Consider the following 26,490-nt stretch of genomic DNA (forward strand, 5'->3'; position numbering starts at 1 on the left):
AACATAATAAGTGTTTCTTAACCTATCAGCTTTTACTACACTATAATATAAATACCTTAAAACCAATTATCTAAAATTTTCCTTCGTAAGTTCTACTACCATACATCTTTAATAGTTCTAGTTCTCTAACATATTTACAAAACTGGCTTTTAAAACTTATTTCTAATTCCATTTCTCTCTCAACAATATCTATCCTATTCTGTAACATTTCTAACCAAACATTTCTTATCTCAAAATTTACATACAAATATATACAATATAATCCTTCTATCAAACTTTAAGATTTCTCTGCAAATCTATTTTTCCACACCCAGGTGACAGCAAACAAAGACCATGGAGCCCAAAAATTGTATTTGTTTTGGTTTAGGGTAATTTTGGGAGAAAAATCTTTAAAGGCGGTTTTTCTTAGAAAAGTAAAATTAATTTTTTTTATTGGTTTGGGATAAAGATTTTTTTTGGAGAAAAGTGGGAAAATTTGTTTATTTAATAGGTAAAGTATTGATTAGTATAAAAAATTAATAACATTAAATAAGAAAATTTTTTGTTGTTTTAAAAGAGATGATCAATTTAGAAAGTTTTTTTAATGGGTTGCAATTTGATTTATTTAGTTTTTTATTAGTTTTCTGGTGTTGGAAATGTGGTTTATGTTTTGGTAGGTTATAGGTGTGAGTTTTTGGTGGTTTTTTTGGGTGTTTAGTTTAGAGTAGGTTTCAATAGGTTTAAAGAAAAGGAAAAAAAACTATAGTTTAGGGATTTTTTTTTGTTTTAGTTAGTTAAAAATAATTAAAAATAAAAGAGAGTTTTGTTTTGTTGTTTGTTTGTAGATAATATAGGAGTAGGAATGTGGAGGAGTGACAATTCTTGAAAATAAATGAGTCCTTTCCTTGCTCTGTTGGCACATGAACCCCTGATACCTTTCCTGTCCCTTTCCTGTCTTTTTCCTGACTCTTTCTTGTCCCATTCCTGTCCTTTTCCTGTGCCTTTTCTGTCCCTGTCCCTTTCCTATCTCTTTCCTGACTCTTTCTTGTGCTTTTCCTCTCCCTTTCCTGTCCCTTCCCTGACTCTTTTCCTGTCCCTTTCCCGTCCTTTTCCCGTCCTTTTCCCATCCCTTTCCTGTCCCTTTCCTGACTCTTTCCTGTCCCTTTCCTGTCCCTTCCCTGACTCTTCCCCGTCCTTTTCCTGTCCCTTCCCTGACTCTTTCCCGTCCCTTTCCTGTCCTTTTCCTGTCCCTTTCCCATCTCTTTCCTGTCCCTTCCCTGTCGTTTTCCCATCCCTTTCCTGTCTCTTCCCTTACTCTTTCCTGTCCCTTCCCTGACTCTTTCCTGTCCCTTTCCCATCCCTTTCCCATCTCTTTCCTGTCCCTTTCCCATCTCTTTCCTGTCCCTTTTCCTGTCCCCTTCTTGTCCTTTTCCTGTCCCTTCCCTGACTCTTTTCCTGTCCCTTCCCTGTCCCTTCCCTGACTCTTTTCCTGTCCCTTCCCTGTCCCTTTCCCGTCCCTTTCCTGACTCTTCCCTGTCCCTTTCCCGTCCCTTCCCTGACTCTTCCCCGTCCCTTTCCCGGTGGACGCTGGCCATTCCCGCATGGCAGCAGCCAGCCCGCGGCAATGGTGAGAGCCAGGCAGGCAGTGCCCCCCTGCACCAGCCCCTGCTCTCTGTGTGTGCATCTGCCAGAGCTCCGCTCTCCCTTCTCCCCCTTCCCTCTCCTTCCTAACCCCCCTCCTTCCACCCGCTCTTGTTTTTCCCGAGGTGCGGGGCTGGGCAGCGGGGGAAGGGGCACGGTGCTGCTGCTCTGGAGGAGATAACCGTGCCCGGGACAGGTCCCACACCCGCCTCGATGCTCCGGGACCCCGCAGCTCCTCAGGGCCCCAACCAGCCATGGCCAGCAAGCACCAAAAGCCACGTAGCTGCAGCACAGGTAAGAGCCAGGAGGGTGATGAAAGGCCCTCCCTTGGCTGCATCCCTGCGGGAGGAGGGATTTGGACTTTTTCCTGCCCCAGTTTCCTGCGGGGAAGGGTGATGCTCGGATGTCACCCCATTAATGGCACTGCGTTAATCTTCCCGTGGCATCTTGTGAATGGTCAAAGGGACACAGGCACGGCTGGTAATTAATTAGCAGGTGGGGAAAGAGCAGCTTTTCTTAGGCTCAGCCCAGCCCGGGCTGGGAGGAGCGGGGCTGGTTCTGGGTTGATCTCCGTTGCAATGGGATTAGCGCTGGGCCTTTGATGCTGGGAGAAAACACCAGCCTGTGCTTGTGCCTGCACCTCGGAGATCTTCACCATCTCGGCATCTCCCCCCAGCCCCGCTTTGCTATTGTTGTGGTTTTAAAATGGTGGATTGCGTTTGCTTTGAATATTTGGGTATCTGTGACATTGTGGCTGAGCGCTGGGGCTGAGCTGGTTAAAAATGAGACCAATTGAAGCGAAACGATTCCGTGCTGGAGAGGAGAGAGCTGCGCTGAGCTGAGGCTGGAGCAGAAACTTGCACACAGCAGAGGCGTGTGCACTCCTTGGGGAAGAACCAGCTGCACTGGGGGGTTTGTGTTCCTCCTGCCGTGACTGTGGGGCTGCTGTAACACCCCCACAGCGGTGAGGGTCAGCTCCTTGCTCTCCCCTGGCTGGGGGAAATAAGCTGCTTATTTGGCACAGCTGACAAATATAAGGGTCCCGTTGTGCTGACATCTTCTGGGCTGCTGTGTCCCATCCCAGCGGAATGCGGTCGAATTCCTCCAGCTGGGGAGCCCACAGGTTGCATAATAAGTGGGCTGAGCTTCCTGTGCCCTGCTGAGCTGCCCTTCTCTGGTCTCTGCAGCCCCCAGAGCAGCGCTGGGACAAGCCTGGCCTGTCCTCCTGTCCCCCTGCCATGCGGCTCTGGGGACATTGCCCATGTGGGCTTTGGCATCTCTTTCCAGCCTGGCAGGGCACGGGCACTGCTGGCAGCCACTCTCCCGAGGAGAAATTGCTGCTGGGTGCATCAGACATTTTTATGAAAGAACCACCGTCTGTTGGAGGAAGAGGACGAGCTCATCTCGCTCACCTCATTTATATTTTAGTTCAGGCTACAGCAGCAGCCTCCAGAGATGGATGAAAGAGAAATCCCAGCTCACCCTGGTGGCTAGCTCTGTTTGTATTTAATCCTACAAACCCCCGTGCGGTGTTTAAAGTTAAGCACGTGCTCAGGTGTTTTGCTGTGCTGGGAGTGACCTCCCCGCGGCACAGCTGTGTATCCATGGAACGGTGAATGGCCGCAGGAAATCCTTGCTCTGGGACCTGGATGCCCTGCAGGCCCCAGGCTTTGGAATAACAGCGATAAGAGCAGAGCAGAAGCAGACCTTGTCCATCATAAATGGCTTTGGGGCTGCAACCCCGAGGTCTGGGGCTGATTTTTAGCACTCAATAAACAGCTCGTTTGCAGTAGTCAGCTCACAGGATGCAGGCTGCTTGCAAACACCTCGGATGATCTCCCAGCAGAAAATTAGCCTTATCTGTCAGCAAGCCCGGCTCCCTGACCTGTGCTGAACATCAGATCTCAATCAAACCCTGCACCGGGCAGTCCGTGGCAGGGCATCTTTGTGGAGCCCTGCCTGCCGGGGTGGGTCTGTCCCAGCTTGCCAGCCACGCACAGAGCTGCCTTCCAGCCGCTGCCATATTGACAGCAGCAGCGATGCTGAGAGCTGGGAGGGCTCCAAGGCTGCACAGAGCAGCTCTGTGTCAGCTCCAATCCCTTCTGCCTCCCTGCTCCGCACTCAGCATCCTCCCCAGCTCCTTTCCACGGAGCTGCTTCTGGGCATGCAGTGCATTTCCTCGGAGAACAATTATGAAATTGTAATAAAGTGCGTTAAAGGGGAAATTCTTCCCTTTGGTTCCTGCCTGTCCTTCTCAGCCTGGAGCTTCCTGCCCTGCTTTGCTGTTGGTTTTGTGTCCTACCTGCCCGGAGGAACTGGGGAGGGAGCAGGGGAAGCATCTGTTCTGCTGCAGCAAGCACCGAGCCCAGGAGCCACAAGCATGGCCAGGAGACACTTTCGTCATTGACACAGGGGACAATTTAAATAGCTGCCATGCTCTCGAGCTAAGCCACAGACACATCTGCGGATTTCACTTTATGTAACTCATTTTTATTTTTACTTTTGAACGTATGCTTTCATTTCCAAGGGGAGTTTGGCTCGGTGGGTGTCTCCCATCTCCTGCCCTGCCTTGTAGAGCATATGTGAGGTGGCTGCTTGGTCTCCTCACCTGGCCCTGAAACTCTGGCTCTTCTTGTTTCACCTTTTAGGATTTCTTCCCTGCCAGGCCTGATGTGGAGAATGATTTGAGGTTTAAGATGAATAGATAAATCAACTCCATAAAAACATTCAGAGCTTCACCTGTGGACATTTCCTGCTGTCCACGTTACCTGAGATTTTTTTTTTTTTTTTAGAAGGGGGTTCTGTTTGCAATTAAAATAAGTGTGTGGTTTGTTTTGCAGTTTAGCAAGTGATCTACACCAATCATAATTCCTTCCTTCCAAGGCAGTCACCTTGTGCTGGACCAAGTGTGCTTTCAGACAAGACAGCAGGGCAGCCTGGCACAGTGAGCAGAGTTGGATGCAAGTTCCAAGTAATTTCCTTCCAGGTTTAATTGCAAACTGTGGTGGAGAAGAGCAATCTCTGGAGAGTGATTAATTAATTACTAATCTGAATTCCCGTGGGGCTGGGCCCCTATCAGTGCCACTCTGGAGTCTGGATAAGTTTGGAATGACTGTGAAGGAGAGCAAATGACATTTTACTCCTTTCAGTAGTCCAGCAAAAGCCAAAATCCCCCCTGGGTTACGGCAGTGGGGCCACAGGTTTGTGGCTGAGCCTAAGGCAGCTCACCTAAATTCCCAGAGCCTGGACTACTGTGGGAGACAGCCAGCCCCCTGTGATTGGCATTCTGCAGCCACAGAGCCCACAGAAAATCCCAGAAGGGTCTGGATTGGAAGGAACCTTAAAGCTCATCGAGTTCCAGCCTCCTGCCATGGGCAAGGGCACCTTCCTGTGGCTGCTGAGCATCCTCTGGAAAGCTCTCAGAGGCAGCAGGGTCTCATGAAAACACACCAGGGAATGACTTCACCTACAGGGATGTAGCTGCCCAGCACCGCAGCAAAGTGAAGAAGTGCTTTTCTTGGCAGGCGGGAAAATCTTCTTGGACCAAGAGGTCGTGAAAGCGTGAACAAGGCCCTTGGAGCACGGCAGCAGCCAGGAGAGGTGCTGCCAAAGACCCAAGAAAAATCACAAAGTAAAAGCAACTGAAGCTGGTGGAGCTGTTTGGTCTGGATGAGGCTTTTTGGATAAAACCCATTTCAGTAATGATCGGTGGTCAAAGCACCTGGAATAGGTAGGGAGGCATGAAAAATGAAAAGGACCCTGGAGAGGGAGATCGATGTGTAGGGAAGAGGCTGAAAATTCTCTTCTGCCCTTCCACAGTGAGAGCCAACACTCCCAATGCTGCACGTGTTCACTGCTGGTGTGTTTGCTGCTGCCAGGTTAGGAGGAAATTGCTTTAGAGTAATTTTTGGAAAGATTTAAATTTTTGGATGGGATTCAAGCCTAATATCAAAATGAGTTATTTTATTAAAAGCATTTAAATAGAAACTAAAGAGTGGTCAGAAGCAGGGGGGCTGTTTTAGAAGGAATTTGCTATAAACCTACTGCACAGAAGCTTTCTAAAATATTACCCTGTAAAAACCCCATAATTCTCTTTATCTGCAATTTAATTACATTTCCCATAGTGCCTGTGTCAGAACAGTTCACTTATTCTTGTTCTCTATTAACTCACACCTGCCCCAGGAAACTAGAAGGAAAAATTGTTGGCAATCCAAGTCATTTTCTGTTATTCAGGATCTCACTGAGCTCACAAAAAGGGTCTAATGAGGTACTGGAGAAGTAGAAATTGGGGTTCTCATAGTGGTGATGGCTGTGAGATGGCAATATCTAAAAATATATGTTTATATAAATATATAAAACAGATATATACATATATAAATATATAAAACAGATATTTATATAAAGGTATTAAACATGTATTTATATATTTATAGTTATATATAAAATATATAAACAAATATATTTATATACATTATATATATATATATATATATATATATATATATATATATATATATATATAAAAGCAGAGGGAGAAGTGGGAGCACTCTCATGATCCAGGGATTTGACCCACCCAGTGCTGGTGGACCAAAGCCTGATCTTTTTGGGACTGCAGCAAAGTCTCAGAGAATCTGAACAATGGAGAATCACCCCGAGCTGTGTGGATTGAACATTTTAGTGACCTCCTCCAGCCCACCATGTGTTTGTGAGTGAGCTGAGGGATGTCCTGGGTCTGTTATGAAAACCTTGTCACTTGTGACCCCCTGCAGTGCCCAGAGGGAACCTGAGGCATGGAAACGATGCATTAAACCAAAACCAACACGTTAGAAGTTAAATTTGGCTTAGTTTTTGTGGCAAGGGCTGCAGCTGACTGTTACTTAACTTGGACAAACCAGCCTGGGGTAAGAAGGCAGAGGATGAACCTCAACCTTTGACTGTGCTTTAGAGGAGATTTTGCTGGCCAGGGCATTTTTGCAGTGCTTGTCTTCTGATAACTGGAGATGTGATTAATCCCAGCCAGGATGACCTGGGCTTTGCCAGGGGAGGATGAGGACGAGGCAAACATCTCCATGCCACGCCAGGCTGTGAAGGAGGGGATCCAGGCTGATGGAGAGCCCGGATCTTTGCTGCACTGCTGCTAATCCCTGTGTTTTTCTAGGAGGTTTTGCAGGACTCTGCCTCTCCCCAGGGATGGGGCCTGGTGATAATGTGCTATCTCAAGGCATGTTTCCTGCTCATAGCACCAGGGTGCCAGGGCCAGCAGTGTTTTAGCAGATGGGAAGGTTTCCAGGGAAAAGGCACAATGACTTGTTAAACTGCAGAGAACTTTTCTTTTTCTTTTATTATATATTTTATTATAAAATAGACTATTTTATTATTAATTCTTCTTCTTTCTGTTTTTTTGTTTGCTTTGGTCAATCGGCTTTGTCAGGATCAAAAAAAAAGAAAAAAAGTAATGGAGATGCCATGGCTTGAGCTCTCGGTGAGGCTGTGACCCCCATCAGTGCCTGTGTGACACCAGGTGTAGTCACTGCTGGCTGTGCTGAGCCCACAGCTGGGGAGATGTTGGTGCCGTGGGTGAGGTTGTTGTTACAGTCACCGTGGTGCCCTGGACATGCCACACATGTTCTCTGGTGGGTGCAGGAGGAAAAAGGGGAATTGCAGCCCAAACTCTGGGGTGAGGGCACCCAGGGAGCCTGCAGGGATGTCCAGCCCCAGGTGGGTTCAGGCTGTCTGCCACACCACTGGGTGCATTTTCCCTTCTGTCCTCCCGTGCCCAGCAATAAGATCCTCCTTTGCTTTGTGCCAAAATCTCCCTTGGCCCTGCTGACACCTGAGCTCTTCAGTGAAACTCTCCCGTCCCTCCTGTCTGTGGCAGCTCCTGGAGATGAGCGATCTGGGAGCAGCAACCCTCCCTAAAGCCCCGGGGAGCCGCTGGAAGCCGGGCGGACGGGTGCTTTATTCCAGCACAGCCAGCGCCCTGGCAGGCATCCCCCCCTCCCCGCCCCCAGATGCTCCCCGGCAGCCTTTGGCATCCTCCGCCCGTGCGCGGCGGTCCCCCGGGCCCTCGCGGGGAGAGGCTGCGCTTCTGCTGCCAGGTGGGTGAGGCGGGGAAGCGCTGGGAAGCGCTGGGATGCGCTGGGCTCCTGAGCAGAGCCGGCGCTGAGCGCTTGGAGCCGGCTGCGCAACCGGGCTGGGGCTGATGCGAGAGCGGCTCTGAGCTGCGCTGCTGCCGCCCGCGGAGAGCTGGGCAGGGGAGGGGTGCCGAGGTGTGCCTGTCACCCCGAGCAGGGGGCTGGCTCTGAAGAAGCCCGCTCTGCTGTCTCCCCAGAGCCTCTCTGACCACGCTGTCGGCACAGAGCCACCGGCAGAGAGGACAGGTCAAAGGCAGTGAGTATCTTTCTCTCTGTGTCTGTCTGTCTGTCTGCAGTGCCTCCGTGCTCGTTTCTTTTTCCTGGCTTTCTCTGCATGTGAATGGATGGTCTTAATCTCCTGAAGCCCCGAGAGATCTCATGGCTTGCTGTTCTATTTATTTGTTTGGTTGGTTTTTTAACCTTTGTGCTGCTGTGGTTTTTTTTGTTTTTTTTTTTTTTTTTTAATTGGGATGGCTTCTTTATCTTTGCCCAGGTGGTTTGATAACCTGAATGTCCTAATCACACCCCTCTCTTGCTGTCTGTCAAGGAGAAACCTCCAAAACTCATCCATGATGAGGTTGGTAGTTCTCCTTGACCGGGTTCCTTCCGTAGGAGGGGAAGGCAGGATGAAGGGTGGAGCAGGGGAGGCAAAACCTCTCGCCAGGACCTTTATTGCAATTTACCAGACACCACAGATTACATTTTAAAGTCAAAACTAACTGGATTTATTTGCAAACAGAGGCAACATCCACGGGTATGCCAGCTGAGCAGCGGGATTGCCTCCACGGGAAATGTAGGTCCCAGCATCCCTGAAGTCAGACAGACTTTGGGACCTCGGGGAAGTTGGGTGCTGCTCAGCAGTGCAGGTGCTTGCTGTGGGGGCTGAGTGGGTGGCAGTGGGGGCGGGCAGAAGGCTCTTTCATAACAGTACCCCAAAATTCAGGCTGCTGGAGGAGGCTGCAAGGGAGAGAGGGCAGATGGCTCCTCTGCCAGCTCGGAGCAGCAGTGGAAAAGAGAAGCAGGAGCTGCTGCACTCTAGGAAGTCATGTGCTGTGGCCCCACATGGGGGTGAGGCTGTTAATGAGGAAATTTAGAGGGGCTTAAGGAATTACAAGGATTGATTTCAGTCAGAAAAGCAGCCGGTCGGGGCGAGGATTAAGGAAATGCACTCACTGGCAATGCAGCGCAATCCCGGCTCCATTAATTTAGTGGGGAAGAGGCTTTGTGCGTTTTTAATGTAATCAGGTTTTAAGAGGGATGGTGCACAGGGCAGCCCAAGCTCCAGGGTCTCCCCAGGCCCCAGCAGAGCGGGTCCTGGCTCCTTGCACACCCTCTCAGCTCTCATCAGCTCCTTGGGCTCCTCCTCGGTGGTTCCCAGTGACATCATGACATGGAGGGTACCTGGAGCTTGGCAAGCCAGAAACCTTTGCCTTTGCTCATTGTAGAGTCCTGTTCTCTGTCCCCTGACTCTCCTGCCTGCTGGATCTCACCTTCACTCTCTGTTGATGTGAGAGTCGTCAACCAGTTGATCCCCAGTGTGTCAAGGCTCATGAGGAACCCACCATCTCCAGTCTCCCTCTCTCTCCTCCCCTCCTTGCCTCCCCTTTTGCAGGCTGTGCACCTCCTTGGTGGCTCCCCTCAGGCTCCCACCACCCCAACGAGGCCCTGCTTGCTTTGAGTTATTTTGTGTGAGTGCTTGAGCCCGTGGTGGTGAAAGGAGCAGCACCTGCAGATGCGTGAAGTCCTCCTGTTGTTCTGTTTGCAGTGACGGCTTTTCCGTGATGCCTGGCCAGTAACATCAGCCATGACCTGGAGGGACAGGCACAAGAGGTAGTTTGGTCTTCTTAGCGAGGTCAGCCCAGAGCTCTGCCCCTTGAGGAGAGACCTTCGGAGGTGTTGAAGGATGAGTGGGATAATACCAACTCCTGCTGCTCCCTGGTGAGCTGGGACACCAAGCTCAGACTGCTTTAGACCTGAAGCTGGACTTTACCTGCAGTCCTGGTCTTAGAAGGAAATGCTGTCTCTCCTCTGTGGCCATCCCTCAACTCTCAGCGTCTTCCATTGAACAACTGACTTTCCACTCTAGGAGGCAAGGATCAAATGGGTTGAGGACAACTGGCCCTTCTTGGCTTTGGCAAACAGGATTCTTTGGTGCATTTTTAAGTGCCAGGACATGAAAGAGTAAATCCCTTCTTCCTGCACTCCTGCCTCCTGCAAGCAGCCCTGACTGCGGTCCAAGCCAGCCAGTTAAAGGGTTAACCGTAGCTGGATGCCTCAATGGCTGCCTTACTGATCCCACGGAGGTAACCTGAAAGAACACGGTGCATCCCCCAACCCTGCCATCCTGTCACTGTCTGCCTCGTCCAGCAAGCCCTTCTGCCCACTGCAGTGTCCCCTCCTGCCCTTCCCTTGCCTCTCCACCTCCTGCAGACCCAATTTCTTTCCCCCTCTCTCTCCCCTGTGTCCTGTCTGGGAAGTCCTCGCCGAGAGAAGCGTGTTCCATGAGGAACCAGCTCCCTGCTCTGCCCCCCTCTGCTCTGATTCCCTGCTGCAGTCCCTTGATCTCAGGCATCACAGGGGAATCTGAGCAGTGCTGTGGTGACGCCTGTCACGCCTCTTGCTGGGAAATTCGTGAGCAAACAGAGCAGGGCACAGAAAGGTGGGGGGTAGGAGGCATCTGGAGAGGTACCAGAAGGATCCTGTAGTGGGTTTGGTGTCTGCTGGAGCACAGCTGGGAGCGTGGCACTCCCTGTGCTCTCATCTGGAGTTTGTGCAGTGCCCACGGCCGTGGGGCCGTAGTTGGAGGCTGTGCAACAATTCCTGTGACTGAGGAGTTCCTGGTTTCTGTGCTTGTTAAATGCTGTGAGCTGCCTGTGCTGCACCAGGGAGACACTCGGTGCATTTAATTAACATTTAATTTGCTTTAAGATTACATTAAAATGTGCAATAATAGAAGCTCTCTGAAGGGCGGGAGGAGAAGGGGGAAACAGGCGCGCTACAGATTGGCTCAGGCACTGGTGTTGAAGTGTTCTGCAAGAATTACAGATGGAAGGGGGGAAAACGCTGTACTTGTGCAGCCACAGAAAGTATTGGGCATCTGGCTGGGAGCAGGGCTTGGAGAAGGGCTTTCAGCAGCTCCAAAGTAGGTGCAGCAGCTGGGAAGTGGAGATGGGGTCGTTGAATGCTGCTCCCATGATCCAGAGGAGAAAATGGCCCAGTTTGATGTCCAGGGAATCTCCAAGAGGAGACACCCTAGGGCTGGAGAGGCAGATCACAGAGCCCATGCAAACCCATGAAGCAGCCCCACTTGTTTTTGGGGAGAGGGTGATGCCAGTCCCGTGCAATGCATGCATGTGCTCCCTTTCCTTGTCCCTCTGTCCCGGCCCATCCCGGGTTATGTAATGAAGGATGCTGCGGCCGCTGTCCCGGGAAGGGGCTGGGCAAGGACACCAGGGGCTGGCACGGGATCCAAGGCTCTGGGGCTGGGCTGAAATTTAGAGGAAAATAAGCTATAAAGCTATTTTCTGCCCGGGTAAGCATGTCAGGAAACAGGCAGTTTGATCCTGCTTATGTAATCCTGAGTCTAAAGAAGCCGCTTGGGATTGATCCTGGCTGGGAACTCATAGTGCTGCAGCACAGGCTCACCTTGCAGGTGCCTTACTACCCCTCACCTTTCTCCAGCCCTCTCCTGCCCTCCACCTCTGGTATTTGTGCTGTTTCTGGTGCTGCTGGAACGTGGTGACTGATTCCTTGTACTGCTGCCCATTGCTCTCCTCCCACACCTGACCAGAGCAGGACTTTCCAAGAAACCATCCCAAAGCCTTTCAAAGCTTTTCTGCCAGCCAAGGCAGCTGAATGCCTGGTGTGAGTGAGCCTTCAGCTGCTCTGGTGCTGTGTTCACCCTTAACATTAGCCTGGAGATGTCTCAGGGTCCCTCTCACACGTGAGGGAACCAAGGACGCAGGTCTGGCACAGAGCTGCTGAGGTTTTTTTATTTTTGGGTTTGTTCTTTTTCTTTTGCCAAGCTGGCTAGACTTATAATCATCCTGTTCTTTGGTTTTCCCCTGCTAACACCCCTGCTTCCCCACCTCGACCACAGGAACAGAGGGATGAGGACTCGCCTGGGCTGCCTGTCTCACAAATCAGACTCATATAATGATTTCACAGCTATTCTTCCGGACAAGCCCAACCGGGCTTTGAAGTGAGTATAGCTGCAGCATCCCACCCCAACCCCACTGCTGCCCTGCCCTTCCCTTCCCCTCCCCACCCACCACCCCCTCTCCAGTATTGTCTTCCTTTTGTTGTACTTTGTGTGAGCTGTGACTGCTTCCACGAGGAAAACAAACCGGCACTGATCCAGCAGGAGCAGCCTCAGGAAATTCCTGGATCTTTGGCACGAGCTGTGCCGTGAGACAGGACATGCTCACAGTCCCCACTCTTGTGTGTGGGACACGTCTGCACCTATTTGGGGATGTAATTTACACCTCTGTCATCACAAATCAAAGCCTGAGCAGTTGGCTTGGTGTAAGAGGTGACCAGAAATTTCAGCTCATCTTCAGCTGAGCCTTGTATTTAACACTGCCAAAATTCGGGAGATGGTTTGCAAAATGCTGGAGGGAGATGCTTCAAACCCTCCAGAGTCCTGATTTGAGAAGTGTGGGATGGGACTCATCTGATCACAAGTCCCTGCTTACACCTGAGATAAGATCTGTCCTTCCCCTCAAAGGCAAGCAAGAGAAATAAACACTTCTACAGGCTGAGTTTCATTTTGCCTGACTTTTGGCTTTTACAATGTAAATGTCTGCATCTGAGCTTGTTTCCTGGGCCTCTGCTTAGAGTCAGTGAGAAAAAATTGGTGCCTTTTTGGGTATGATTAATCTGGCCTATTTTACCTGCCTGCCTGGGGATGTGAGCTGAGCAGACTCCCTGCAGGTCCCTTGGTATCTCTTCACTGATTCTAAAGAAAGCCCAGGGTCACTTGGCTCAGTTCTACACCCTAGACCTCCAAAATCAGGTGAGAGGAATTCCAGCCTTCCTCGGTGTCCTCACCAAACAGCTCCAGAGGGGATGAGCAGCTGTGGGTTGTCCGTAACTTGCCCCTTCCTTTCCTTACAGAAGACTGTCAACAGAAGAAGCTACAAGATGGGCCGACTCTTTTGATGTCCTTTTGTCCCATAAATGTGAGTAGAGATCAAATTCTACCATTTTTCCCCTCCTCTTCCCTTTACCCCTGTCCAGGGCCATGGTTCCCAGGGCCCAGAGCTGCTCATCCCCAGCAGCCACTATCCTTTACAGGCAGGAAAAAAAAGGAGTTTTGTGTGTTCCCTTCACATCTTTGCTCCTGACCACGAGGAAAGCCACAAGTGCTAAAGCCATCAGCCCAAGGTGCTGCCTTTTCCAGCTCAGTACCCTTGACCAGCTTGCCCTGTCACAGAGGAATGCCCCTTGGTCCCCCTGAGCAGAACCCAATCTGCAGTTATCACAGCAAACCCGAAAATATCACACCCAGAGACCTTATGCCAACCTATAATCAGCAACCCCTGCTCTGTTCAATCCTATGAATTCTGTTCTGCAAATATTTCTCTGCTTCAGCAGCATTTTCACACTGAGGAATTATAAACAAAGCAAAGTTCCCAGTATGGGTTCATTCATGGGCTTCTACTGGAGGAAAAAACCTGAACGAGTTGAGGTTGGGGAAAAGCCACCGTGGGTGCTGAACTGTTTCATGGCAATAAGGAGCTGTCTGGCTTGCTTAGAGACCCAGGTTTTCCTTACATTTTAAAACGTAAGTGTAAATTATGTTATTAAGCTAATTTTAAGGTAATTTTGCTAGGTTTATACTGAGATGACAAGAGTTTTGGCAGGGAATTAAATGACAACTTTAAACAGGCTGGCTGACCAAGGCAGGAAAAGCAGGATGTAATTTTAGCAGCAGTATCTAGTTGAGATCATTGCTCTTGCAGCCAATAGGGGAAAAAATATATGGTGTAGCTGGGTATGGCTAAAAAGGAACATTTCTTTTGTGGAAATTCAGAACAAGAAGGGGAAAATACACCAAGGAGATTATAGGGTACCTGGGGGATGGAGAAAGGGGAGGGCAGGATTTTCACACCCCTGTTATCATCCTGAACTCAGACCCATTTCTTCTTCACTGGTGTAAAAGAAGAAATTTTCTTTATTAGACTGCAGAAGAAGAGCTTGGATTACAAACCCCAGTGAACTTACTCACCTATGTTCTGGTGTTATACAGATTCTTCCCTCTTCATCTGGCTATTGCAAAAATGCAACATCAAACCTTAGTTCAATTATTTTGTCCAGCAGCCTCCACTAGGGTGTCTGGTTTTATTAATAAATTAGCCTTATAGAGTGATAAATGAATTATCAAGACCTTTCCCATCTCTTAGAATGGAAAGTAATTCTGATAAGTCTCTGGCACTAATGAAAAATGTTCAGTTTCTAATGAAAAATATTCAGTTCCTAATGGCAACAGAAGGTGATCTTTAAAATTTAAATTAATCTATTTTTATCAGCAGTCACGGTGACATTGCCTGGTGATTGGTGACAAAAAAAAATTTGTTGTTTAATAAACTACTTTCTAAAGGAATATTTTATAACTGTTCTCCACCTGAAGTTTCTGGAACTGCCAGCCTGGCAGTGAAGGGTTATAACGATGCAAATACAAAAAGTTCTGTTGAAACAGAAGTGTTATTTTAGTTACACTGGTTTAAAGGAGAGAACAGCACATACTCATAGAATTAATTATATTGTATGAGTTGCATTTTCACTGTTAGGATGTGCTGATGTTACACAGGTAAGGGAACCTTATGCCTTAACTGGCCACAATCTGGGATTAAATAAAGCTGTGCCTGGCCTGCTGGCATCTGTCTGTGAGGGAAGCTGCCAGCAAAAATCCTGCTTTTAGTGCCAAGAGGAGGACAGAACTGTCCCAGTCTAATTTCCCTGTGACTGCTCAGGTGAACAGCATTAGCCAGAGAAAATTGGAATTCATGCTTGGGGGCATGGGCTAAGCACCAGCTGGGCTTGAGGAGAATTTCCCCCCGGGGCTCACAGCATCAGCAGGTAAAGCACTTCTCCTTGACACATCTGTCAGAAACTGTCTTCACTAGATGGACAGTTCATTTATTTTGGGAAGGAGATTGTGATTTTGAGGGGTTCTGTGGTGCTTTCTGCTGCAGTCAGATGGATTCAGTGCCTTCCAGCCAAACTGTTCTCCAGGGGAAAACAAACTCCAAAGTGCTGGAGCAGGACTCAGGAGCTGATGGAGCAGCTGAAAACGGGGCAGACCTTGTGGGCAATATTGCCAGGGGTTGGACAAGTGGCAAAATTGCTCCAAGGAGCCAGAATGTGGATGAGAGTTCCCTAAAAGGTCTCCAAAGTGCCCAGCTGAGCAGGCTGCCCTCAAACACGGAGCAGGCTCACAGGGCTGCAGTACTCTGGGAGATGGGAAAAACACTTCTTCCCCTTCCTGTTCTCACGAGTCTCCAAAAGGTTTCTAAATGGAAGTGACCTGAGGAGTGACATGCATTGCACAGATTCCATACGGAGTCCATGGGGATTTGAGCCACCTGCTCTTGTGGGAGGTGTCTCTGCCCATGGCAGAGGGGTTGGAATGAGATGGTTTTTAAGGTCCCTTCCAGCCCAAACCATTCTGTGATTCCATTATCACCTTTGCCAGACATCCCTTGAAGTGTGATGGCCCTGGGGAGCTCCCCCTGATCTCCCCTTGCCCTTCTGAAGAAGGAATGACTGTGCAGGTGATGTTTGATCCTGACCTGCTCCCGTTGTGAGAGGAGGATTGAAATCCCTTGGGATCTGAAGCAGTTGTTGTCTCTTGGGTGATTCCCAGGCTGGGTAATGCCCCCCTGCATAGAGTGGTCCGATTTGGATTTATTCCCTGAGCCATTCAAAGGATAATTTGAGTTGACAAGTTATTAGAGTTAACAAGAGACTGTGAGTAGGAAATGCGGGAGGGCTCTCCCCACCTCCCTTTTGTGCTGGCCCTGGGACTCAATTCCCCCATCCCTCCTGGAGTGAGCAGTGCTGAGCAGCAGGAAGCAGCGACTCCACATCGATAGGTCAGTGCAATGATATCCTAATTGTTTGTGTTAATGGGCAGAACAAATCAACTCAGAAACCCTCAGAAACAGGCAGACAATCCCTGTCTTACACCAGGAGCCCTGTCTGAGCTCACTGCCATGTTCCCTGGGGTCAGGGCTTCTGAGCAAGCAACAGGAGAGGGAGCCTGATGCTGCTCTTGTCAGAGAATTGACAGAGTAAGAGGCAGGCCCGTCTGCAGCATTTCCTTGGGTGCCCGGGGAGAAAAAGCAGTGGTTTTAACACGCTGGATTTTGGCAACTTTTCCCATTTTGTGCCAGGGGAGCGAGCTCAGCGTGGTCCCCAGAATGTGAATGCATGCTTGGGAGTAACTGAGGAGTAATCCCCTCCCTGTGCCTATGCCCAGGAGGCTGGCCAGATGACAATTTCTTTTGACAGCCTTCTGGAGGGAAATACAAGTCATAGCATGTCTCATTCTGCATCCCCCACAGGGCTGGACACACAGATTTTCGCTCCTCCAACATCCAGCAGGACAGTCTGTCCTCAACCCTTGGTAAACTTCTCACGCAACACCAAAAACATTCATCCTGAATTCCCACTTTTATCTCATGGATGATTTTTCTCCAGATTTTTTGAAATCTGGAGGAAAAGCTAATTCTCCTCTGGATTTTTTGTGATCTCTGTGCTCTTCCTCCCAAACTTTATTGTTGTTCTCCTCCTTCTGTTGTCTACACATTCCTTCACTTCCTACACAGCACAGGAATATCCCAGCCTACTCCCAGCTCTTTCTAAGCCACAAGAGCATTAGCATTGTGCTGGTGACAGGCAGCTGAGATGAAGGGAAGCACTGCTCAGCAGCAGTGAGAGCACATCCATGTGCTGTGCAGAGCAATTGTGACCTTGTCCCTCCAGCCCTGGACCCAACACGTTCCAGGGAGCCAATCCATCCATCCACCAGCCACAGGGACTCTACCTTTACTCCCTGCATGAACTCTGGTTGCTGAGGGGGTGAAACACGTGCATTAAATAAATGATGGGTGATTGCTTTCTTGCTCTGACAGTGGCAGGTGCTTGGTTATTAAACTGTCTGAATGATTTAGGCCACTAATCTGGGCTCTTCCTCATGCTGATTAAGCTTAGCTAAGACCTGTCTTGTGTTTTCTGCTCCCCACCTCAGTCCTTTCTGGCCGGGTAGGATCCACTTTCCATCTCCTGAACGGGATTTCAGGAGTCCCTGTCCTCACATGGTCATTGACCTGCCTGGCACTGCCCATTCATAAAACACAAATTCCTGTCACTGCCTAACTCACAGATGATCTGCACTATGGGGATTGTTGAAGGAGTTTTGAGTTAGAGATGGGATCTCTGAGTTTTTTAGATGATGTGATTTATTTTTCTTATCTTCTGCACAGGCAGGAAGGGTGAGTTGGGCTCACATCTTCACTGGTTCATCTTCTATGGTTCAGAAGGTCACAAGACCGCTAGTAACATGACCTTTTAAGGATTTATTGACCAATAAAACACTGCCAACAAGGATATTTATGTTTTTTACCCAATCCTTAAATATTTTGTCTTATGGACTCATACTACAGTGTGAGCTTTCTTAGCCAATCATGTTATGGCACATAAACCCACAGTGCTGCATTTTAAACTTCTTGTTTACCTTTGTAACTACTTTTATTTTTTCTATATCTTAAACTCTAAACTTTCCTCTTCTTAAGTTATCGTGTCTCTGCTTTAACTATAAATCCACATTCTCACTTCTAGCACCTGAGTTTGGAAACCTTCCCCAGGGTCTCAGGTCAAATCCTGGGTTTAATTCTAAGCTTGGCTTACAGGCCCAGAGTTCTGAGAATTCCCTGCATTTCAGATTCCAACACTTCAGGATCCTGAGTAATGTCTGAGCAAATGCCCAATCCCTTCTGCACGTTCCTCAGTCAGCGTGAATGGAGAGCAGGGCATTTTTGAAGCTTAGATTTATACTGCAAAAGTAAAATATCAAATGTCTGCTGCTTCTCCCTCAGACTCTCAACATCCAGTAAAGAGCTCTGCTTCTTTGCCTTCAATTTATCTGCTCCACCAGGATCAATTTCCTCCTTTAGCTTCAAGTAAAGGACTCTTGAGGCAAATTCCTGAATAATTGTCCAATAGTTGTCCTGAAGGACAACTACAGCAGCTACATGTGCAGCTACAGCAGCACATCCTGTCCTCCTGAGTGGCCATGCCTTTGGGCCTCAGGTTAGGGATTATCTTGTGCTGTTGCCTCTGCAAACTTCTAATCCTGCTTTTAGCTTTTGTGCTTTCTCTGTAATTGCACACTGGGATATTTCAGGAGGTGAAATCTTTCTCCTGCTTGTATCACACTGCACTCCAGTGGTGGTTGTCCTGGGAAAAGAGATGTCCAGTTGTCCAATTAATTAAAAAAGTTAAAAGTTGTCCAGTTAATTTCTGTGCTTTCTGTGTAAAGCATCCCTCTGGAACTGCACACTGGGATATTTCAGGAGGTGAAATCTCTCTCCTGCTTGTATCACACTGCACTCCAGTGGTGGTTATCCTGGGAAAAGAGATGTCCAGTCGGGTGGGATGAGCTTTGAAATGCTGATCATTCGTGAGTGATCATTCCTTGAAAGCCTTCATGTGCTATGAAGGAGAGGAGGAGATTGAAGTCAATATCCAGGTCAAATCCCAGCTCAGGTCGTGGCAGCTCCTGTGCCTAATTGTCCTCTTGCCCTTTCAATCAAACTTGTCATTGTTCCATGACAAACTTTTGGCACTGATTCCCCAAACCTGGCTGTAAGGCACAGCTGGAAAGGCTGGCAGGTAGTCAAAGGTTAAAGATGAAAATGATGGAAAACCAGGCAGTCAGGGATGACCTCTCCTGCACCCAAAGTGTCCCAGGCAAGGTGCTCACACGTTCAGCCTCACCACCTGAAGCTCCTCGAAGGCTGTGAGGACTGCATGACAGGAGTGTATAAAAAAAGCAGAGAACAGCCAGACACTATTATTTATCCATTCACTGTCTAAACTTATTTCAGGATCAAAAGGAGCTGATTGACATTAGAGCAGGAGGCAGAGCTCATGGAAACCTCCTGGTCCCAGGGGAACCTGCTGCAGCTGCTCTCTGGGGCAGGGCTGTAGCAAATGCCTTTCTCTCCTTGTCACTCAACGACATTCCCTTCTTTTAGCAGTTATTACATTTCTCAGGTATTTTATTTGTCAGGTATTATATTTTTCAGATGTGATATTTTTCAGATACTATATTTTTCATATATGATATTTTCCAGGTATTTTGTCAGGTATTATATTTTTCAGGTAATTTATTTCTCAGGTATTTTATTTTTCAGATATTATATTTTTCAAATATTATATTTTTCAGGTATTTTATTTTTCAGATATTATATTATTCAGATATTATATTTTCAGGTATTTTATTTTTCAGGTATTATACTTTTCAGATATGATATTTTTCAGTTATTTTATTTTTCAAGTATTTTGTTTCTCAGGTATCCTATTTTTCAGACATCATATCCTGCATCAATGACCTTTTGCAGATGTGGTACTTTCATCCAACACTGCTATTCCTGCAAGTGATCCTCTGTCAGTGCTGCAGCTCTGGGGCTGTTGTAGAGGAAAAGGAGGGGATACAAAAGACCAGGGCAGAGACAGGGGAGCTAAGACCTCAGCAGGAACACAGCAGAGACTGCAGAGACATATCAGTGTGCTTGGTGGTGGAATATTTAATGTCAAGCATCCTAGGAGCTGATGATTGATAAAATGACATAGATCTCGAGGAACTGGAACCTTCCCCCTGTTTTATTTCCTTCTTTCTGAAAGCTGCCAGCATGCAAAGACTCCTTGCTCTGTGCTCCAGTCCTTCCCTTGCTCTCACAGGCCCTGTGAATTTTAGAGGCACTAAGGGGGAGACAGGTTTTGGAAAATGTTTCTGCATCCAGATTTCAGGAAGGGGAGCAGCTCTACAACATCCCTCACCTTCACCATATTTCTCTACCCATGGAGATGCTCAGAGCAGCCACAGGCAGGGTGATCCTGGCAGGTGCCTGCTCCTTTGGCATTCTTCTCTGGGGCTGGTGTCACAATATTGCCCCAGCTTGGACCCACAAGTTGCAGTGTTACTTGGATGGGAGGCCTGTTTTTTGTCTACCCTTGCAGTGCCAAACCCTGATCTCCTCCTAAAATTGCTTGAAGGAAGAAGTGTCAGGACGAGCTGGAATAATGCAGCTATTTCTGGGGCTGACAGCAGGAGGGAGCATGGCTGAGATGGGATGGATCCATTTTTATGCTGATAGCAGACTGCTGATGGAGCAGTCAGTGCAAAAAAAAAACCCAAATGAAGGAGCTTTGAGGAAGGCACAGAAGAGAGGTTAGGCTGTACTTTGGGCTTGTCTGGCGTAATATATCTTTTGCCTTTCCCTCTGAGGATCTGGGAAGTCAGACATCTCCTCTGACTGACACACAGACAGAAATAGGATTGTTTGGTGCTGTTCAACACCCAAGGCCACTGCTTAGGGCTTGAGGTTTCAGAGGGAGCTGGAAAATAGCTAAGTTATTACCAGAAACAAGGGGAGCAGGAAGAAGTTTAGGACATGCAGGGGAGATGCAGGACAGTGTTACATTGCTATGGATCTGTAACACACATTATACATACATATACACATTATATATATACTAGAATATATAATATATATTTCATTATATATATCATATTATATTTTATATAATATATAACATGAAATATATAATATATTATAGATATTTTATATATTATAATATATATACTATATATAATATAGTATATATATTATATACACAATACATAAAACATACATTTTAATATATTATATATTAATAATATATACGTATAATATAGCATATACAGAATATAGGTAGCACATACAGCATATAGAAGGAACTGTCTGAATAGCCTGTTTGAGAAAATGTTGGGATTATCCACAGGGATCTGGACAAGCTTGAGAAATGAGCCCATGGAAAACTTATGAGGTTTAACAAGACCAAGTGCAAGGTGCTGCACCTGGATTGCCCTCAGCATCAATCCAGACTGGGGGATGAACAGATCGAGAGCAGCCCTGCCCAGAAGGACTTGAGGATGCTGGTGGATGAGGGGCTGGACACGCCTTGTCCTTGCTCCCTTCATCCTTCCGAGGAGTCTGACCTCACCAGGCTCGTCCCCAGTGCCATCAATATTTTTAGACATTTGCTTGGAAGTAGTCAAGAGCTTTCCAGTCATGAACTACAAAAACCTAGACCCTATTGCAAAAGACCAGGAAGAGTTAAAAACACATTACTGGGAAAAAAAAAATAAAAAGGAGAAGCTAACTTTATCCTGAGGAGAAAGGGGATGTGTGAACGCTTCAGCTACATCAACTCCCCTGGTGCCATTCAGGGAAAGGAAATAAAAAACAATGACTGTCCATAAATAGGCCCAGGCAGGGGTTTAACACAGATTGCCTAATAAATCTTTCCATATTTCTAATCTGCCCTGGCTGACTCAGGTTGCATTACTGAAATGTCACAATTGCTGAGCATTAGCAAGTGATAAGCACACTTTCACCACTGACTAGACAAGCCATAATTAGGCCAAGTCCTTTCCCTCTCCCCTTTATTGGAGCTGTAACAGACTCTCTGAGAGCTTTCCTCTGTTTAAATAAGAACTAAAAACAGCACAAGGCAATAAAGCAAAATGACAGAAAACATAGGAGACAAGTCCACATCAGCTATGTTTTATTGAAGGTTTTTCTTAGTGGCAGATAGGGTCTCATAAAGTGTTGCATTAACATGAGTTGAACCTTGATAATTCCATGAGTAACTTTCCAAAGGGTGGGTGTCCCAGTCCCGAGGAAAGCCTTTTGCCACCTTAGCTGGAAAACACTTTTTCAGAGATACATCAAGTGATGTTTGGCTTTGTGGCACCTCACAGGAGCCCAGCTCATCAGTGGTGTAAGTTATGGATAGCATAGTTATTCTGGGATGGCAGAACTTGGGAGAAATATCAAATTGTCTTTGGTAGGCCAGGGTGGGTGGAAGGATGTCTGAGAATGGAACAGTTCCTCGCCTTCTCTTGATGCCTCAGGTTTTAGCTTTTTATATTTTTCAGCTTCTGGGCTGCTTCAGTGTGTGGCTCTGGGCTTCACATGAGGGGATGGTGAGCTCTCTGCACAGAGTAGGGAGACAAAACAATTCCTTCTCCAGCTGGGGACCAAGGACAAATGATCCAAATCTCAGGCCCAAGAGCACAAACAACATGGGCTGGAGAGAGAAAAACAAGAAAGATGGAACTTCATGGGCTAAAGCTGGAATTGGACAATTAGCTCCAATATGCAAATGGAGCAGAACTTATAGAAATGTGAGATCTTGTGGCCAAGACCTCTTTTGCTTCCATCTTGGAGCCATCCGGGCAGAGCCACGACTGTGGCTCCGGTACTGCCGGAGTGTGGCCTTTGAAGGCACTTCAATAAATGCCCAATTTATTCCTCTTAAGTCCGTCTAGCCTCCATGCCAGCTCCTTAAGGCATCCCTCCCTGTGTAACTCCCTGTGTGTCTCTGGCAGATGGGCTGGCAGCTTTCCGTGCTTTCCTGAAGACAGAGTTCAGCGAGGAGAACCTGGAGTTCTGGCTGGCCTGTGAGGACTTCAAGAAGACGCGCTCGGCGGCCAAGCTGGCCTCCAAGGCCCAGCGCATCTTCGAGGAGTTCATTGACGTGCAGGCCCCTCGGGAGGTGGGTATGGGGTGGCACAGCACCCCTAGGCACCCAGCAGGGCTGTCACCTCTGTCTGGGTGCTCTCCCTCTCTTCCCTTCCCTCTCAGAGTGTGGCTGAGGACGGTGGCGATGCCATCCTGCCTGCTCCAGCTGCCTCTGCTCACTGTGACTCATTCCTGATGAGGGCAACAACTTTGATGATACTGAATTAGTCACAGCCAGGGAGTTCACTGGCAACCTCAACCTACATCTGCTAACCTCACCAAGCTCCCCAGGAGCATTTCACTGTGCTCCTGTCATTTACAGTCAGCCTTGAGCAGGCTGTTGGGCTCTTCCCCGGCAACACACTCTGCACAGGACCATCCATCCCACTCATGAGTGGAACACAAGCCCTGAGGGAGCTGAGGGTGCTCAGCCTGGAGAAAAGGAGACTCAGGGGTGACCTCATCATTCTCCACAGCTCCTGAAGGGTGGCTGTGCTCAGGTGGGGTTGGGCTCTTTCCCCAGGCAGCACTGACAGAACCAGAGGACACAGCCTCAAGCTGCACCAAGGGTAATACAGGTTGGATATTAGGAAGAAGTTTTTCACAGAAAGGATGATAAAGTTCTGGAATGGCTGCCCGGGGAGGTGTGGAGTCACCATTCCTGGGTGTGTTTAACAAAGCCTGGATGTGGCACTGGGTGCCAGGGTTTAGTTGAGGTGTTGGGGGTGGGTTGGACTCCATGATCTTTGGGGTCTCTCCCGACCCAGTGAATTCTGTGAATTCTGTGAGTAACTTGTTGACTCCCAAGGGAGGAGAGTTTCTGACTAACTCCCCCCTCACCCAGACCTCCTGAGAGATGTGAACAATAACTCCGAGCTGAACAGAAAATGCAGTCACACCCCGGAGCCTGGGATTGTTCAATCCTCTTTCAAGCACTCGACAGGCTGATGGCACTGCCAGATCCTGCCTCGTGACCACGCTGGCATGTGTCACTGCAGTCACAGCACAGCCAGGGGGGCTCTCACTGCACCCAGCCCCTCCTGCTCCTGCGTGGGTGCCTGGCAGGGACCCTTAAAAGGGCTCATTTTCCTCCCTCTCCCAGCTAGGAAGGCCATTGCAAGGCCACTGGGAAGGGCCCAGATTCACACCAAAGTGTGTGGCCGTCTCAGTGCTCTCCTTGGGCATTTCCCAACTCTTATTCAGGAAGCCCGGTGAGATTTTAAGGACTGGAAGGCTGATTTTTGATTAGAAATAGGAATGCAGGTAGGATGGGGTCCTTCCTACAATTTGATCCTGTGGTGATATTTTCTTAGCCCTGTTACATAATTTTGGCATGCTTAGAATATGGAATTATTAGAGCTAATCCATACTGCTGACATCCACGCTGAGGCAGACGGCTTTACTTTCCAGGCTCCTTCCAGTTTGGATACTGAATTAATAACAACAAATAACATTTTTTTAGCCATTTTTTCCTTCCAGACAATAACCCTAAAAAATGCTGATTACTCTGCTAGGGAAGGAGAGCAGGAAAACTCCTTTGGCTGGCTTTGCAAACAAATGGCAGTCATAACATTATAGGGTGGTTTATTTTTTCAAGCCTCTCCTCCAGATATTGCAACATGAAGCTTCCATGGGAAAAATCAAACTGTTTATTTTAGACCAAATGAGTTTAGAGACATTTAATAAGAAGGTACTAATGGTTTAAACCCAGTTAAAAGTTTATTCACCCACCTATTGGGCAAGTGGTGAAGAAGAGAGGGAGCAGGAGAGAGGTTAGGCTGAGTCAGCAGCTTTAGGTGATGTGCTGCCTAAGAGTCTGAATAAAAGTAATTTAAAAAGTGATTTCAGTAAAAGTAAAGTGATTTCAGAAGTGCTCAGATCACTACAAACCCAACTTTTCCAGGCTTGGGGCAGGATTCACAGCCCTGAATCACTAAACCCCCCAGAGCTGTGGGGGCTTTCAGGCACGGGCAGGGGTTCTGCTGCTGTTCCGCAGCCATGGCAGAGAGGGAATGTGCCATTTGAAGGAGGCCAGCTGGACACTCAGTGTCAAACTCTCTTTTGCTGCTTTCCCCAGGTGAACATAGACTTCCAGACACGGGAGCTGACGAGAAGAAATGTGCAGGAGCCCTCCCTCTCTTGCTTTGACCAAGCTCAGGGGAAGGTGCACAGCCTGATGGAGAAAGACTCGTACCCCAGGTTCCTGAGATCCAAAATTTACACAGACCTGCTGTCTCAGACCCAGAGGAGGCTCAGCTAGGACAGCAACGGGGCCCTCAGAAACCACGTGCTTCCCACAACAGCCAAAACCCATGTCTAAATGTGAGACTTTCTTGGTTTTAAAAGCAGTGGGAATGGGAAAATAGGGAGAAGGGGCAGAGGAAGCTTCCAGAGAGTGACCCAGCCGTGATATTAAGACTCTTTGACTATCTGTGCTTTTTTTCTTTCTCGTTAGCAGTAGCACCTTGCAGTCATTCCCTCTGTCTAGCACAAACCCACAACCCTCTTGAGTCACAGGGTCACCTGTGGGCAAGGCAAGTTCCCTTTAAAATGGCTGGCTTGGTTTGTGTATAAATAACACCTTTCCATCCTTCCACACATCTCCCTGTCTCTCACCTCTCCCTTGTGCTTGGAAGGGCCCCAAGGGCAGTGCTGACACTTGTGAAACCACATCCAGCCCATCTCTCACAGGTTGGCTGCTGGGGTCTGGACCAGAGGCTGAGGGGAGGGAGAGAGGAGACAAAGGCACAGGATTCATTCCCTTTCTTGAAGTGGGAACCATCAGCAAACTCAGCTCACCTCCCCCTTTTTTTTTTTTTTTTTTTTTTGCACACCTTATGACTTGGCTGCTACCTTGTCTCTGCCTCTTTTCCTTCGGGGATGGAGGCTCAGAGTATTCTCGAGGTGTTGAGCTTTCCTCGTGAGGAAGGTGATCCCAAAAGCTCTCACTAGGCCTGGGCAGGCAAATCTTCTAATGTGAATGATTGTTTTTCGTGGCTATTATTTATTTGTGTGGTAGTTCAGTCTCAGTCATCATCCAGGCTCTGTTGTGCTGGGCACTGGACCAAAATCTCGCACAAAGGGGCTCCTGGCTGCCACAGGCTTGGTGGCTCCTCAGGAACGACCTGTTGGGAGAGAGTGGAGAGGAGGAATGTCCCCTCTGTCCCTTGCTGAGGTGTAGGAAAAGCACAAGGCCCCTCTGCCACAGCAGATGGCATTTTTCATGGGGTACCTGACCAGCGCGTGGCAACGTGAACGATCCCATTTCTATTTTTGTTATTTCCTCATTACTGACTGCTCCTACACCCCGAGTGTCCACTGTGGGTCCAGTGCCCTGCAAAGAGCTCCCCAGGACACAGAGCCCGCTGCAGGGTGCTTGCCCCCAGTGGGACACAAAGCAAGGAGTGAGCAGGATGGGTGTCGGTGTGTGCAGTGGGGTGTGAGGGGCTCTTTGGCCCTATTCCCATAGCCTGGATGGCCACTGCAGGAGAATTCTCTGTGCAGATGTCAGGGGGGTAGCACCTCCTCTGTGCTGGGCAATAGTTCCTTCCATCTGATGGCCCCATTTCCATGGCATTGCTGTTCCAGCTTGGCAGATTCTTGCAATATTTTTGAGGGGAGAAGCAGACAGCCTGTCTGTGGATTTGAGCCGGCAGACAAGAGGTCTCTTTTCTTAAATTAATGAAGGCCTGGAAAGTGACCCGATGGATCTTTTTCTTCTCTCAGTCATCCCCAGACTAGAGGCTGTAAACCTCTGCTCCAGCCAAGGGTGGTGGGTGGTTTTGACATATCAGAAAACTGCTGATATAGACTTCGTGTAATGTGCTGTAAATGAGGTAGAATGAATTCTGAAGCCAAGCACAATGTTTTTGGAAGAAGATAAAAAAAAAAAAAAGTCTGGCTGGATATTAAAAATTACTGTCCATTAATTAAGTAGGAAA

The 26,490-nt window shown here is 48.2% G+C and overlaps 1 protein-coding gene across 5 annotated transcripts; it reads left to right on the forward strand.

The window, feature by feature from the left end:
- Positions 1-1,720: 1,720 nt before the first annotated feature.
- On the forward strand, positions 1,721-26,268 carry RGS8 (regulator of G protein signaling 8). 5 transcript variants are annotated; one of them, XM_053985123.1, is made up of 6 exons: positions 1,721-1,914; positions 7,928-8,010; positions 11,854-11,955; positions 12,870-12,934; positions 22,417-22,583; positions 24,627-26,268. In XM_053985123.1, the coding sequence occupies exons 1-6, from the start codon at positions 1,834-1,836 to the stop codon at positions 24,807-24,809; spliced, it is 681 nt and encodes a 226-aa protein (XP_053841098.1). In that variant the 5' UTR covers positions 1,721-1,833; the 3' UTR covers positions 24,810-26,268. The 5 variants fall into 5 exon arrangements, with proteins under 5 accessions (XP_053841098.1, XP_053841093.1, XP_053841094.1 ...); XM_053985118.1 differs by lacking the exon at positions 1,721-1,914 and adding an exon at positions 7,632-7,718 and having other exon boundaries at positions 7,952-8,010; XM_053985119.1 differs by lacking the exon at positions 1,721-1,914 and adding an exon at positions 9,520-10,057 and having other exon boundaries at positions 7,944-8,010.
- Positions 26,269-26,490: the final 222 nt, after the last annotated feature.

The sequence above is a fragment of the Vidua macroura genome, chromosome 9 (genome assembly GCF_024509145.1).
Source record: "Vidua macroura isolate BioBank_ID:100142 chromosome 9, ASM2450914v1, whole genome shotgun sequence".
Classification (NCBI taxonomy): domain Eukaryota; kingdom Metazoa; phylum Chordata; class Aves; order Passeriformes; family Viduidae; genus Vidua; species Vidua macroura.